This window comes from Pseudonaja textilis, chromosome 18, assembly GCF_049901715.1.
Source record: "Pseudonaja textilis isolate UNSWEBS1 chromosome 18, rPseTex1.2, whole genome shotgun sequence".
In the NCBI taxonomy this organism is placed as follows: Eukaryota; Metazoa; Chordata; class Lepidosauria; order Squamata; family Elapidae; genus Pseudonaja; species Pseudonaja textilis.
The window spans coordinates 275214-290624 of NC_142007.1; the positions used below are offsets into that span (position 1 = coordinate 275214).

General features: G+C 52.2%; 2 protein-coding genes across 3 annotated transcripts; both read right to left on the reverse strand.

Annotated features, from left to right (window-relative positions):
- Window positions 1–1895: 1895 nt before the first annotated feature.
- YBX1 (Y-box binding protein 1) lies at window positions 1896–8649 on the reverse strand. Of its 2 annotated transcripts, none has more exons than XM_026720848.2 (8): window positions 8248–8649; window positions 6205–6268; window positions 4864–4897; window positions 4068–4157; window positions 3680–3982; window positions 3276–3358; window positions 2910–3175; window positions 1896–2287 (listed from the first exon to the last, which is right to left on the reverse strand). In XM_026720848.2, exons 1-7 carry the CDS (start codon window positions 8477–8479, stop codon window positions 2941–2943), a joined length of 1041 nt encoding a protein of 346 aa, XP_026576633.1. In that variant the 5' UTR covers window positions 8480–8649; the 3' UTR covers window positions 1896–2287; window positions 2910–2940. The 2 variants fall into 2 exon arrangements, with proteins under 2 accessions (XP_026576633.1, XP_026576632.1); XM_026720847.2 differs by having other exon boundaries at window positions 2910–3193.
- A 1035-nt stretch (window positions 8650–9684) lies between these two features.
- Window positions 9685–15401, reverse strand: PPIH (peptidylprolyl isomerase H). The gene is made up of 10 exons (XM_026720849.2): window positions 15171–15401; window positions 15028–15092; window positions 14259–14282; window positions 13688–13732; window positions 12916–12958; window positions 12368–12460; window positions 11621–11708; window positions 11202–11242; window positions 10452–10520; window positions 9685–9804 (listed from the first exon to the last, which is right to left on the reverse strand). The coding sequence occupies exons 1-9, from the start codon at window positions 15234–15236 to the stop codon at window positions 10452–10454; spliced, it is 534 nt and encodes a 177-aa protein (XP_026576634.1). The 5' UTR covers window positions 15237–15401; the 3' UTR covers window positions 9685–9804.
- Between the last annotated feature and the right edge of the window lie 10 nt (window positions 15402–15411).

Genomic DNA, 15411 nt, shown 5'->3' on the forward strand with positions numbered 1-15411 from the left:
GGTAATCTTTTCGCAGAATGGATCCACCCTTCACCTTGTCTGACCTTTCCTGAAACTAGAAAGACCGGAGACCAGAGATTCTTTAACTACTATGCCCAAGTTGAACTTGACAATGTATTTAATTCTTTTAGCAAACAAAATACATCCAGATGGATCATCTGCTACGGAATACAGAGCTGGAAGGGACCTTGCAGGTCTTCTGATCCCACTCAACCATTTCATGGCCCAGGAGGATCCATCCACCTGCCTTAAGGTACCCTGGCAAGATGGGTTCTCAAGTGAACAGGATCAAAATCTAGCTTTTCACACCCTCTGTGGAAGTACCGAGGCAGAACATTCTCTCTTCCCGCCTGACCTAAAAACACACTTGCAACCTCAAGCATTTTTCTGAGAATTCTTGTGTTTTGGAAAGGCCCTTGAGGCGTGTTGACCAAGGTCTCAAAGGAGCACACCTATTTTCAGAGGGCAAACAAACCGACTCATACTTGAGTCGGTGAAGTCTACTTGGCTGCCTCAACCTGCCCTCCGGTGACCTGCAGCCCAGATGTCCTTCTGCCAGTCCAGGGCACCGTCCCAAGCCTGCCAACCTGATCTCCTAGCAATGCAGGAGGGCCTCTGGCCAGAAAGACGATCGCCACCAAATATGGCCATAATACACTCGAGCTCCGGCTGAGTCATATTCCTTTTCTTAATTGAAACCAACTCAGTAAAAGATCTCGAACGGGTTTGAGAGACAAGCTTTCTGATTCAAGATGCCGCTCCCAAGGCTGCTGCAAGTAGAAAAAGTATATTTTCTTGACTTTTGCAGCAGGCAGCTCCGAGTTCCTAAGCACGGGGAATGAATTCAGCCAGGCCCTCCCGTCACCTGCTTAGGAGAAGAGGAGGCCGGAATTACGTACCAAATGTCGTTTTCCTCTAGGAAAAGGAAAGACGAGCTGTCTGCCTGCCTGCCTGCTTGGTAGACGCCATTTCTCTTGCCACACCCCATTTGCTCCTTTTGTCTACAGGGAGGACGTTCCCATTTCCCTTCAACTCAACTTCCTAGTCCTCAAAGCTTTTCTGAAGCGCCACGTATAATCTGCATGCAATAGCAGGCAAGCCTGCTCTGGGCAGATAGTCTAAATGCTTCCATTGGAGCAACACTTTTATCTCAAGCACCAGAACCAAACTACAAATGAAACCTTCACATCTATAAAGCCTTTGAATTTATCTAAAAGCGGCAGCCTGCTCTGGTGAACTGGAGAATTCTTACTTCTAGCCCGCAACCGCAACCCTAAAGCCACCCGTGGGAAGCAAGACGTTCCTAAGCTGAGAGGATTAAACTCCATGTGAAATTCAACAAAACTTGCTTACAAGCCAGCGAGCGCAAATGCTTGTTTGTTAAGAGGAGGGTCCCCCGGCATTATTCCTGACCGATGGCCCAAAAGGCAAACGCTGTTTTCTGCCATTCTGAGTGGCCCAATATTGGCTCAGAAGCCCCAGAGTTCAAGCCCTAAAATATACTGAATGGCAAAACGACCAAACACCCCGAATTTTAAGAACAACACCTGGAAGACTGGGACCTGCGGGCAGCAGTTGAGAAGGGTTGATGGAAGACTTCTGCAAACTCCCCAAATCCCTCTGCCGTTTGCGCTTTCCTGGGGACACTGGGCTGACTTTCAAGTGAACAGCTTCTCCCTGGGAAGGTCATCTCCTCACCCCAAAATTCAGTTGAAAGTCCTAACCTGTTGTGCAAAGAGAAGTTTGATCCAGGGATTTCCCAGGATCCCCCTGTAACAATCCAATTATTTCTCAGTTTAGTATTTCATCCATTCTTTCACAATTGGAAGGTTAATTTCAGCACTGCCCCAGACTGGCCAGCATGGAATCAGAATCACAGCCAGACCACACCAAGCAATTCTTAAGACCTTTATTTAAGAGATGCTTGCAGTTTGACGTGAAAAAATCAGGTGTATTCATACAAATTAAAAATGAGGTTCTTAAAAATCCCAACTTGACCAGATATATATGAAACAATTTAAAAACCTTTAAAGGTATATTGAGAAAAAACAGGCCTTTTAAAAAACATGTTTGTCACTCCCAAAAGGAGGAGACAGCTTTATAGGTAAAAATAATAGAAATCCCGTGCTGCATAGATAATGCAGAGAGTTCGAGGAGTTATCTGGTCAACAGCAAAAAGCAAGCACTTAAGGTCTTCCGTTCCAATTCTTCTTCCGTTCAGATTTCTTATTGCTGGAATTTCAGATTCTGTTTTATTTCAGACTCACTCTCTTCTTTGATGACTAAACTGGAAACAGAAAGAAAGCCACAAGTAATAGGACCTTGTCTCCCCCCTCCCGCCCCCACCCCCGCCAGAATCCACCGTGGGTCCTGGCTCAAGGTTCCCACCACCAAAAGCAATTAAATCCATAGAGCTGGAAGGTTCAGATCACATCTTAAGCAGGCAGACAAAACAGGCAATTGCGCACTCCTGTTTTCTTCTCTTCAGGTGAGGCCTGAAGCTGCCTCCTCGAGGACTGGGCCAAAGAGCCACTTCCAAGTTCACCGCAGCAGAAAATTAACCGCGGGACTCGCAGGGGAAACGGGCTCCCCCAACAGGACGTAATGGGCTATGGATCCATAATGCAGGCGGTTCTAAGCAAGCGCCCTTATTTGGGGATGGGCACCTGTTGTCCAGACAAAGCCGATTCTGCTTCAACTGAAGGCAGCCCACTCTTCTTCCCATTGCTATGTCAGACTCCGGCTCTCCCCACCCACAGTGGTGGCATTCAAATAATTCAACAACCGGTTCTCTTCCCTAAAGATTTCTTCCAACAACCAGTTCACCCAACTGCTCAGAAAGTTAACAACCGGTTCTCCCAAAGTGGTGCGAATCCCACCACTGCCCCACCTCTCTCTCTGCCACTCACCCGGATGATGGTAGAGATGGTAAGCCGGCATTTACTCAGCCCCGCCCTGCTCGGCCTCGGGAGCGGACGTGTTCTCAGCTGATGGTTCGGCTGCCTTGGTCTCTTTGCCATCTTGTGGTTTAGGGTTCTCTGGGCGTCTGCGTCGGTAGTTGAAGTTGCGACGGTACCGACGCTGAGGTGGCTGCTGACCCTGGACCTCATCTGCTTGGTTCTCCTTGTCTTCTTCGTTGCCTTCCTCCCGGGGCTGTCGCTGGCGAGGAGGGCCCCTGAAAAACCCGGTCAGGCTTGAGGCATTTCACCTCGGCTTTTACAGCCGGGCCCCCACCAGATGCTGCAGGGCCGGAGGCACAGCCTGCAGGGACTCACCTGCGATAGCGCGGTCTGTAACCCCGATACAGGTTCTGTCTGACAGGCCTGCCTTGTTCCCCTGCACCCTGGTTGTCGGCGCCCTGCGGGATGGAGGAGGAACGTGCTGAAGCCGGCCCGTAAAAGCCAGCTCTCAGAATCCTAGCCTGGCCATCGTGCATTAAGTGAGGGCACCCATTACAAGTAAAAAAACCCACTGCTTTTAAAACAGCTTGTCCCGAGCCAGCTTGGAGGCCTCTTCCCAGCAGCCCCCACAGCTTCATCACAAGCACCGGCTGAGGCCATGAGACCCTCCTCCTGATTCCCACACAACTTTCCTTCCACAGGCGCCCTCCCCAACCTCCCTCAGCCCCTTGAAGCCATCAGCAAAAGGGGAAGCCACCTGAGCACCCAGTAAGCGTTACCTCCACTAGGTCTCCTTGCACAGGGGCATTGGAGTACTGTGGCCGCCGGCCGTAGGGCCGACGCATGTAGTAAGGGGGGTACCGCCTCCTGCGGTAGGGACGGCGCTGTTGGGACTGCCCTTCCGGCAAGTTCTCTGACCCCTCATTCTTTTCCCCGCTCTCGCTGTTTTGGTAATTTTGTGGGTAATTGCGTGGAGGGCCTCTGCGCCGAGGGTATCGTCTGTATTGGTTACGGTCTGCTGCGTATTTGCTGCCTTGCACAGGAACACCGCCAGGACCTGTAACATTGGCTGCCTCTGCTCCCTAAAAGGGAAAGTCAGTAAGCGTCCAGCTGCCTCCCTTTGGGGAAAGGGGCTGCCCCACCCCTCAAGGAAGGCTCCTCACCCACCTTTTCGCCTTCAACCACATCAAACTCCACAGTTTCTCCATCTCCTACACTGCGAAGGTATTTCCTGGGGTTATTCTTCTTGATAGCAGTCTGAGGAGGAGGAAACGAGGAAAGTGTTAGAGATAACAAGGAAACATATTCAGGTGAACATATTCTGTGTTTGAGAAAAAGGTGGAGACCAACGTGGCCTGGAAGTGGACTGAAAAGTCAACAAGAAATATAGGAGAGGCAGCTGTGGGATACAGAAAATGTCAGCAAGTATGGAACAAGAGAGTTGGAAGGCATCTGGGAGGCCTTCTGGCCCAAACCTGTGTTCCAGTAGGGGACCTGAGGCCATTTCCAACCTTTTTTTCCTGTTATACACACAGGAATGCCATTAATTTGCTCCTAACTGATGCATGAAGCAAAACAGATAGAAAGTCTGTGTCCCAGTGACAAAAGGACACAGAAGGTGGGAAGGGCAGGACAAGGACCAACAAGCTCACACGTTCCCTTCGCAAAGCCTGTGGCAGACAAATAACACTAAAGAGAGGTTTAAGGAATAAGTAACCAGAAAGAATTCTGCACTTCTATGGACATGCGCAGGCTCTCAGAAGTATAGTTTGGCCATCATGCATTAACTGAGATCCCCCATTAAAAAAAAAAAAACTATATTCAAAAAACTCAAAAGTTTCTTTGTTCTGAGCCAGCAGAGGCTTTCTCCCTCCAATACGCTTCTCTTTGCTTTGGTAAGGCAGAAAATGCTACCGTTTCCTCAAAAGTTAGCAAATCCAGCTGCATAAACAAGCCACCTCACCTGGTGGACAAACACGTCTTCCTTGGTGTCATTCCTGCAAAACAAGGAGGATCCATTTCAGAAAACATTTGACACAAAAGAACCGGCATTCCCTGGCAAGGAGTGGTACCGCATTTGGACAGAGGCCAAGCCCAGGCTGGGCCCTTCCAAGGAGAGAGGGATCGTCCCCAGACTGCGCCCTCCACTTTCTTGAGCTAGCTAAAAATACAGGAGACGACGATTAACTTGACGTTTCAGATTTCTTCTGTGCAAACTCCGGCAATCCCGACTGCAATCAACAGACAGCCACGGCTGGAAAGGTAGGCCAGGCATATTGTTGGCTACATAACGACTCTCTTCTACAGAGGCATTTTCATGAACGTTTAATGCTTTGCAAAACTCGCAGGAATGCAAAGGCCACACAACGGGAAAGCAGGTGTGCATTTGAGCTGCGGCATGCAAGTGTGTGGATTATGTTCTAAACCCAATTTCTACTTTCAGGCTAGTGTTTACATAGGACAGAATAAAAGCAGTGGGGGTTCCTCTGCCTGAAAGGACCCAAAGTCTTTAGGAGCCCAGCCCAGATGAATCATACCACTTGGCATAAGAGCGAGGTCGACAGCTGCAACCTTTCTGGAAAAACATTTTGCCAGGTGGTGCACCTCCACGTGGGAACTGCCAGAGTTGGGACACGTAATTTTAAATTTCCTGCCCAGAGAGAATGATTTGCACAGGGAAGGGAAGGTCACAGGTGGTCCAGCCATGCAAAGGCGAAGGACCTTTTCAGCAGCTTAAAATAGGTAGCAGTTTTGAGAGGACTATAAAAATCAGGGGAACGCCCAGAACTTGACTGAATGTTAAAATGTTGCATTTCAGAACAGTTATTGGGCTTTATTTGTAGAGCGCTGGTAAAGTATGACTCAGAATCCAAAGAATGCATGATTAACTAGATGCAGAACTTGAAGGCAGTAGTCAGAGGGCACAATAGGGATTTCAACGTAAGCTTGACTCAAGTTCCTGGAACCAGGTTTATGTGTGCGACAGTTCTTGCAAGCCTCTCTCTGCTTATTGGAAGGGTCACCTGCTCCCTTCCATGCAAGAAAGTCGTTTCTAACCCTAAGAACCAGGATGCCACTTGTGAGCTTCTAGACCGGACCAGCTGCCATCCAGGTGCCCCCATCCCCGATAGGTCATCTGGTCAGGGAGGGTGGGAACTAACAGTCCAACACACCTGGTGGGGGATCATGTGGGCGATGGTGTCTCTAACTCAATAGAAGATAGCTATAAACTGAAAGTAGCTCTGACTTTAACCCCAAAGCAGTTGTAAGAAGATACACAGAGCCCCAACTCTGGTCACCTTACCTGTTGATGAAGCCATAGCCATTCCTTACGTTGAACCATTTCACTGTCCCCAAAACCTTCGTTGCTGCGAAAGAGAAAAGGTGCAAGACAGGTAAGAACCAGCCCAGCTCAAGATCTCCATACTTCTTGATTTGGACTTTCCACCTAAAAGCCCCGCTCTATAGTAGGCATTTATCTTTCAGCTGCAGCAGCAGAGCTTTCCTTATCCTCGATTCAAAAGTGTGTTTTCATCCTGGCAGCGAGAGGAATTTCGTTTCAAAGCCCTGACCTGCAAGGAGAACCTGCTGCCAGAACTGCAGAGAAAAATCACAGCAGGCCTGAAAGGTTTCCAATACAGAAGTAATAATGAAGAATCACCCCCCATGTCCCAAAGGTGCTCCCCCCGCCCCCCCAAAAGGGCAGCTGGACTTTCTTGATGCTTTCTTTCAAAACGTTTTGCTTCTCATCCAAGAAGTATCTTCAGTTCAGAATGTTTTCACAGAAAACATCAAGAAAGTCCAGCTGCCTTTTTTGGGGGAGGGGAGGGGTGAAGCACCTTTGGGACAAGCAGCACCTGAATGATTGAGAAGCTCCATAGGCGTTTATCCCTCCTGATGTGCTGGGATTTTGTTCCTGGCCAAACCTGCCGAGAAAGCAGCAGCCCCACTGGCGATACTCTACTATTAAGTGATACCTATTAAGGGAAGATTATATTATATATTAAGGGTACATCCTCTTGATCCCCCTCATCTTTCCTACCACCTTCTCCTATTGGTATCTCACATTACTTTGTTGCTTGTATGTTCAAGTAGTCCTCAACTTATGACAATCAAACCAAACATTTCTGTTGTTGTGCGAGATGTGCGTTGAGAATTTTACAATCTTTTCTTGCCACTGTTGTTAAGTGAATCACTATAGCTGGTAAGTTACTAACAGGGTTCTTAAAGTGAATCTGGTCCCCCCATGGATTCTCAAAAGGATGCAAAAGGGGATCACATGACTTTGGGACACAGCAACAGTCATAAACACGAGCCAGTTGCCCAGCATCTTGAGGCGACCATGGGGATGCTGCAGTGGTCGTGTGAAAAACAGTTCCAAGTATTTTTTTTTTAGTGCCATTTCACTTGAAATGGTCCTTAAATGAACTGCTGTAAGTCAAGGACTCCCTGTATTGAAAATAATATATATTAAGGGCACGTTAACTATATGTTGAATTTTAATGCCTTCTTACGCTACAGGGGGCAACCTTAGGACCTCTGCTCTGCCCATAAGGCCCAGCCCCTGCCAGGCGGGCTCTGCCAAGACAAGCAGGGGGAGCCGAGCCAGGACTGGAGGGGGTGTGTGTCTGTCCCCCTTCCTCCTCCTCCCCTCCCTGGCAGCCATCTGCTCCGCGCAGCCAGCAGCTGACGCCTTCCTTTGCCAGCAGCACCAGCCCCCCTCCCAACGCCGCTTCCCCAGAAGACCAGCCAAGGGGGCCGATTTCAAAGCCCCCCTGGCCCCAGGCAGGCCCCCAGCGCGCATGTCAGTAAGCAGACAAAGGAAGGAGGTGGCAACCGGCGCTTCTGGCCGTGGGGAGCAGCCGGCAGGGGCTTCTGTGCTCGCCCCCCGCCCGCCTCTCCCGGCGGACGACCTGCACCCAAAATCAACCACGTTGAGCCGGGCCAAGCTCCGCGCACGCGCAGAGGTGCGCGCGCGCAAAAAAGGTTCAGCACGCGGCGGACATCTTGGGCCTCCTCGACCCCGCCCCCTCCCACGCGCTCTTTTTTCCTCACCCCCTCCCACCACACACGGCGCAGACGCACTAAAGAGCACGAACCGCCTCAAAACGGCCGCGGCGCGCGCCTAAAGCGGGGTGGGTGAGGAATGGGAGAAGCGGACGAGCCAATCGGGAAAGCGAAGGAGGGCGAGCGCGGCCAATCAGCGAGCGGGACAGCGGGACGTGCGCGAGGGAGAAGGGAGGGTGAGGGGAAAACTAAGGGAAGACGGCACGCGCCGCCCGAGGTCCCGCCCACCCTCCCTTCACACGCACGCGCACCCCGATTCCTCCCCCCGTTTTTCCCTCACCGATGACCTTCTTGTCCCCGCCGGCGGGGGGCGCCGCCAACCCCAGGCCGCCGTTGGTTCCGTTGCCGCCGCCTCCGCCGCTGCTGTTCCCGCCGTTGCTGGGCTTGGCATCCGCGACGGCTGGGGAGGGGCCCGTGGGCGACGCCAACGGGGCCGCCGCGGGCGGGGCGGCCGCTGGGGCCGCCAGAGTGGCGGCGGAAGGGGGCGCCTGGGTCTCGGCCTCGCTGCTCATGGCGTCGCTGGCTGTCGGTGGACGGTGGTGGTGACTGGCTTTCGCAGCAGCAGCGCCGCCTCCCGCGCGGTGTTGATGGTGACTCGGGGGCCGGCCGTGGGCGGGGGGGGGCTGCTCCCTTGCTCCGGGCTCGCTGGGCTCCGCTCTCCGCTCCCGATACCGATCGAACTGGCCACAATGGCGGCGCGCACTCACTAGCCACCCCTCAAGCGCCGCCCCCCGGCCGGCATTCATTGGCCGCCACGCGCTGCTCGTCAGGTGCCACGCGGGCTCATTGGGCCGCAGTAGCGGACCGAGGCGATCGCTGGCGCCTCGTTGGCTAGGGCTAGCCGCCCATCATAATCCACGCTCTACTATTGGTTGGCTCCTTAGACGTGTCCCTCCCCCCGCAAAAAGGGCGCGCCCCTGCATGCAGGTTTGCCCCCTCGCGGGGCTCCTGATTGGCCAGGCGCCCAGCCCCCCCGCCCCAGGAGAAGCGGAGCCCGGAAGTCTCTTTCCCGGGCTGGCCCGGTCCGTGGCCCACGTGGTCAGGGAGCTGCGCGGGGCGGCCCCGGGATCTCCCCTCGGAGCAGCCCGCTGCAGCCTCCTGTGCGCGGGCCAGCCTCCCGAGGGACCACAGTCCCTGGGATCCCCGCCGGCGGCTCAAGCAACTTTGGTACTTCCAAAGCGGCCCACTTCAAGGTCATATGGGCATCCCTCCAAGAGGCTCCTGGGCAAACGGGCTGCGTTTCTATTTGCTTGGTCCTGCCACTTTCAAAAGCAGATGCCCGGGGTGTGGGGGGGGGGGAAGCGTTCCTCCTCCCATGCCGCCTTTTCCAGGAGCCCCTAACAGGCACCTGTCAATCTCCAAGGACTGCCTGCTGGAAGAGGAGGCCAAACTTGCCCCACCGTGGGAAGGGAAGGCAGATGGAACAACCCCTATGTTAGGAATTTGGCAACGAGGCTGACTCAGTTACAATCTTCCTGCCCTGCAGCCTTTAGTGAGAGATGCTTCCCGAGGCTCACGGTGGTTACTTGCTTCTTGGGAGCCACTGGAAAGCAGGGCCAGAACTGGCAGGCCCAGGAGTGAAAAGAAGGAAGGGAAGGGTGAGAGAAAAAAGGTATAAAGATCAGGGCCTGAATGGCCACCCCCATCCCCACCTTCCTGCAAAATGCCCTCCCCATTTCCCAGGACCTCAGAGCCCTGGAGGCATGATGACGGAGACTTTGTACGAAAATCTTTTTATTTACAAAGTGGGGGAAGGGGAAACAGACACATGGAATATGGGGGGAAGGATAAGCGGTCAGGAACTGCTTGGCATCCCCAGAAGAAGAAAAAAATCAATCTGGAATCAGGAAAGAGGTAAACAATGAGTTCCCAGTGCTAAATTTTCTCCAGATTGGAAGCCTATGCAGAATCTGGGGCAGGGCTGGCATTAGCGGCCTCCCCTTTAAGTGACACCTGATGCAGACAAGGAGGGTCTCAGGCACAGAGCAGCTTCCATCACTGTCTCCTGCCTTCTAGAGAGTAAGAACTTTGTGCCAAGCTAGACAACAAGGAAGCCTGCATACCCTTGTAAGTTCCATGGTTGAATCCTTTCAGCAGCTCCCTGTGGCTGAGAGGCCGCATGGGCGGGCAATCCTCCATGCCAGGGGCAAGAAACATGGCTACAGTTTTGACCTGTACTGCGGACATATGGAAATGCTCTGTGCGGACCAAGGTGGTCCAGCCTTGGCAGCTTTTAAGACCTGCAGACTTGAGTTCCTAGAATTCCCCAACCAGCCATTAACACTGACGATGTTACCTAGTTGGCTCATGAAACGTCTGTAAGAAAACAACCATGCTGGCTGGGGAATTCTGGGAGTTGAAGTCCACAGGCCTTAAAGTTGCCAAGATTGGCCATCCCAGGCGTAGATCCTCCCATCTTGCTCAGGGATCCCCTCCCCTTCCCAGGGAGCATTTTAGAGGCTACTTGGTTGCAGAAAGACCTACCTACATCTCTCCACACTGGGCGATCATCACAGGAAGTTTCGGTTTGTTATTGGGCCCAGTGGGCACGTTCTGCAAGAAGCACAAAGCAGGTGAGCACCTGTCCAGAAAGGAGAAAAAGCAGCAGCAACCTGGCCCAGATAGCCGTTACCTGGGTAGATTTGGTACTTATAAAAGAGAATATTTCTAGCTTGGGGTTGAACCGTGGAGTCTTTGGTGCCCTCTAAGGTGTGTGGTTTTCTTGCAGAAGTTTCAGGACCCGACTAAATAAACGAGAGCAAATCCCATTCCTTACTAGCACTGGTCATGTTACTTAGTTTGGTAATGAAATGCCTTCAAGTAAACAAGACAGCATCAAGGACCCGACAGTCCTCCTCCTCTCTGCAACCCTCACCCCTTCTAGCACTGATGATGTTCCCTAGTTGGTCATGAAACGTCTGCAAGAAAAACCACCAGGCTCGGAGAGCACCCAGGGCCCGACATTCGGGTTCTGTCGCTTTCTTGGGCAGAAACAGCCAGCAGAAAGGAAGGCTGCCAGGTGACACCACCAGGGGCTCCGCACCACCTGTTGCTCTCCTGAGCTGCCTGGGCAGGATTTGAATCCCGAAGGGCAGGATAGGAGAGTCTGAGAAGCCTCGGGCCGGAACAGCAAATTAAAATAATGTTTCCTCTAGAAAGCGAAACCGCCTCATTTTTCTGTGGTTTCTTGGATGGCAGAGTTTCATCCCAAAACCAGGGACAAGCACGGCTTACCTCAATTTTCCTCATGACTAGAAGCCCGTCAATTATTTTACCTGCCAGGGGAGAAGAAAAGAACAAGCATTTCTGAATTCCTTAGCCAAGAAAGAGCCTTGCAGGTGTACTCTTTAACCTTTGAAGGGGAGAATGAGAAGGAAGCAGAGAGGCGGGAGGGGGGGGATTTTAAGACTTGTGGGCTCCGAGTCCCAGAACTCCCCACGCTGCTCCCTTAACCTGTTGCGGGTCCTGAGGCAGGAAGGTGGGGTGGGAGACCCAGAGCAAGCATTTTGGGAAGTGCAGAAAACGGAAATTTCCCAGGGCAGATCTGCCACGAATTTCAGGCGGGCGTAAGGATCAGGATAGCACGCCCGAGCTAACAGGGTGGTAGGGTACACCAGGGCTCATTGATCACCAGCCAGCCGGCGGTTACTCACCAAAAACCACGTGTTTCCCATCCAGCCAGTCGCACTTGGAGCAGGTGATGAAGAACTGGCAGCCGTTGGTGCTGGGACCGCTATTGGCCTGCAGAGAAAGGGGGGCGGGGCAGGTGAGGAGAATGATCTGTGGTCAACCCTGGCCCGGTCACCGATCAAACGCGGCCCTCCCGGGCCATTGCAGGGAGAGAGTTCAAAAGTGTCTTCATTCGGAGGGTCTCCAATTCAACACTGCATTGGGTTCTATGCAGGACCTGGGCATTGAAAAGGGGTGGTGGTCTTCCTGCTGGACCCCCCACCCCTCCAGCCCTTCTGAACTAGCCGCTGCTTGTCTGCCAAAACCGAGCAAGGCTGGAGCAGCAGCTCCTATAAATAGCAACCCAGCAGCCTGATCCAAGTGGCTACGAGGAGGAGAGGGAAAGGGTCTGGGGTTAACCCTTTCCTCCCAGGCACCAGTGCAGATGAACAATCAGGAAACTCAGTCACCCTCAACTTTGGGGCTAGCCCAAGAGGAAGGGAAATGCTCTGGATCCCCGCTTTTCCCGGTACACAGCTGGGGGGAGGGCCTGGCCTTGAAGGGGCCTCCTGGCTGCAGCTCCTTTTGTTGATGGGAAAGTGTCAAGGCCACAGGAGGGACCCCCGCCCCAAATCTATCACGGAGGGGAGGAAGGCAGAAATATATTCCTAGATTTGATCACTCACTGAGCTCTCCTAAGCATGCCCTCCCCAATACGCATCTGTGTTTACCATGGAGAGCAAGCCAGGTGCCGAGTGTTTCAGTTTAAAGTTCTCGTCTGCAAAGGGTCCCCGATAGATGCTGGCCACTCCGGTGCCATCTCCCTATTGAGAGAAAAAGACGGAGGGAGGAAAGGATGATGAAGAAAGAAGGCGAAGGAAGGGAAGGGGGAGAGGGGAGGAAGGACGCATGAACCCTGGGGCAGTTCCCTTGGCGAACAGATATAAAAAGCTTTTGAGAGGGAGCCCCAGCATCTTGCCAGGAAACCTCAGGGGGATGGAGTTCACTTTGCAACTGTCTCCCCTTCCGCAATGTGGAAGTTAAACAGAATCAAGGAAAGGAGAAGTTTAGAGCAACCACTTCCTCCCAGCAAAGGTTTAGTCTGAACATTTCAGTTTTCCTGATAAATTGAGCTCTGGTTTTTAGGCATGCACATCCAGTACCTTGGCATAACTTCCAATCTCATCTGCATAAATTTGGCAAATTCACATTCAAGTTGCAAAGCTCCAGTTCCAAGTCAAATGCCCACTTTCCCTTCAAAGAGCTTTGAAGTACCTACGTTTACAAAATCACCCCCTTGGATCATGAAGTCCTTTATGACCCTTGAAAAGGAAGAGAGAAATATGAGGCCGAGGTATCCAACAGCGACGCCTAAAACACACCAGTTTGGGAAGTTCAGAAACAGGTTGTAAAACTCTGGAACGGGATTCTTTTCCACTGAAGTGAAGCACCTCGGCGTAACGGAATAACCAAGTTGGAAGAGACCTGGGAGGCATTACAGCCACGCAGAGAAACAAATCGAGGGTTTAAAGGACTCCTCCCAAGTTTCATTCATTAGTGGGAACTTCTTGCATTTTTAATGTGCTGTATGAAGGATTAGAAATTAACCATACGAGTTGCCCTCAAAGGACCATCTCCATCGCCCAGCAATGAGCAGGAAAGCCAGCGAAATGGTGAACAACTCAACGGGGATGCTGAATTGATTCTTATCGCCTCTAAAACAGATTCCTTCATGAAAGGCCTAGAGATCCTAGTGCTTAGGAACCCCACCGATTGGGCGATTCTGGGAATTGTAGTTCCCGTCTTGCGTAACCGAGCACGACTCTCCTCCGTTAAACACTGCTAAGTGAATATGCCCGTTGAAGCAATTCTGGATGGGACTCGGTTTCAAATACTGCACAGCTTAGCTTAAAGGCCACACTAGATGGGTGGCTGACAGGTTTAGAAAGTAATTCAAATGCATTTAAAGCACCATCTCCTTCAGCCCCAGATGTGGGGGCCTGGGGTGTGTGTGTGAAAACTAGCTTTCCGGAGCCCAAAAGCTAACGTACCTGTGAAAAGTGCTGCCTTTGTAACCGATGGGAACACCGTCTTTCCTACAAGAGAAAAAAAAGCAGAGTCAGAAATTGGCAGGTGCCACAATAGCCGGTGACCGAGATTTCTCTGGGTTCAAAGAGACAATATACCCCAACTCATAACCTGTCATTCCTCATTGTTTTCTTCTGAAATCACGGTGTCAATCACCAGTTGAGCTGTTTCAAATTGGCTGATCTGCTCGGACAGAAGTGTGGTCCAAGGACAAAATGACAGAGGGGGCCAGCAATTTCCTTCACAAGCCTATTATGATTTTTATTTACCCCTTTTATTATGTTTTCCTTCCACCTTTTATTGGCTGTATAATATCATGTTGCTATTATAATTCTATTCTGTTGTTTCGCAAGAACACTAAGTGCTTTTGTGCCGGAGACACTAATTCCTCGTGTATCTAACCACACTTGGCTAAATAAATACCCAAAGTATAAAATATAAAGTTAGGCATTGTTAGGCTGTGCTGCCAGTCTTCCAGCTCAATCAAATCATTTTTATTTTGGTGGGGTTGAAAGATCAACAGAATCAACCTACCTGAATTCACCTGTGCAAAATTGCCTGGAAAGAGAAGACAAAGGAAAGGCTGCAGGTTCAACGGGGACGCAGAGAGGCTGATGGTTGGGAGGGAGTTACAATCGGGAAGAGAAGGAATTGGGCTTCCTATACGGGGAGTCCTCCATTTTATGGTCATAACTGAGCCCAAACTTTGTGGCCAAGTGAACTTTGCCCCCACTTTATGACCTTCCCTGTCGCAGTTGTCCAATGAAGCACTGCGGTTGTTTCACTGAACCGCACATCCATGGACTCCGGCTTCCCCTCCCCTTGGCTTTGCTTGCCAGGAGGCCGCAAAAGGGGATCATGTGATCCCAGGATGCTGCGGCCGTCATAAACAAGAACTCCTGACCGAGCGCCTGGATTTTGATCGTGCGACTGCGGGGGTGCTGCGACGGTCGTAAGCTTGAAAGGCAGTGTCTTGCTGGCTTTTTTCAGTAACTGAACGGTCATTAAACGAAAGGTGGTAAGTCAAGGACTACCTGTCTATGTCATCAAGACAATGGGCAACAAAGTGGTGGGGAGTTCCGCAGGAAAGGGACATCTCAGAGCAGAGTGAGGGCTGCTCCCTCCACCACCAGGGCAGGGCTTGTGGATCCCTTTCCGCTGGGACCTTTGTCTTTATCGCCCTGCACCTATTATCCCCAGCCACCTGTCAAAGCCAGCGGCGCTCTAGGATTGCCGCTCTGTGGCGCGCTGCCGCTCTGGCCTCCCTTCTCTATGGCACCCGTCTTCCCGCCAGCTTCCTCACCTGAAGTTCTCGGCCGTCTTGGGCACCACGTCGGCGAAGAGCTCCACCTTCATGCGGCCCACCTCCTACGGAGGGACAGAGGCGTCAGCGGCCGAAGCCTGGTTCTCCCTCCCGGCCCCACGCTCCCTCCGCCCGAGACCTACCTGCCCGCCGATGGTGACATCGAAGAAGACCACGGGGTTGTTGGGGTTCGAAGCCAGCACCGCCATGGCGACCCCCTCCGACCCGGAAGCGGAAAGGCGCGCCGAAGACCTCCCCACGAAGTGCCGCTCCGCTGGAGCGCATGCGCAGTTCCTTCAGCGAGAGTGTCGATTTATAGCCTGAAGTCAATGTACCTGCTCGTTCGGCTGGACCCCGCGGACATGGTGCAGAATTTTTCCTTTT

Coding starts and splice junctions, on each gene's coding strand:
- PPIH (XM_026720849.2), bottom strand. CDS start 15,236: ATGGCGGTGCTGGCTTCGAACCCCAACAACCCCGTGGTCTTCTTCGAT. Junction 12,959..13,687: donor AAAGGCAGCACTTTTCACAG/GTACGTTAGCTT, acceptor TTCCTTTTCAAG/GGTCATAAAGGACTTCATGA. Junction 12,461..12,915: donor AAGGGGGTGATTTTGTAAAC/GTAGGTACTTCA, acceptor TTCTCTCAATAG/GGAGATGGCACCGGAGTGGC.
- YBX1 (XM_026720847.2), bottom strand. CDS start 8,479: ATGAGCAGCGAGGCCGAGACCCAGGCGCCCCCTTCCGCCGCCACTCTG. Junction 4,898..6,204: donor GGCTATGGCTTCATCAACAG/GTAAGGTGACCA, acceptor CTTGTTTTGCAG/GAATGACACCAAGGAAGACG. Junction 3,194..3,275: donor TACAGACCGCGCTATCGCAG/GTGAGTCCCTGC, acceptor AAATGCCTCAAG/CCTGACCGGGTTTTTCAGGG.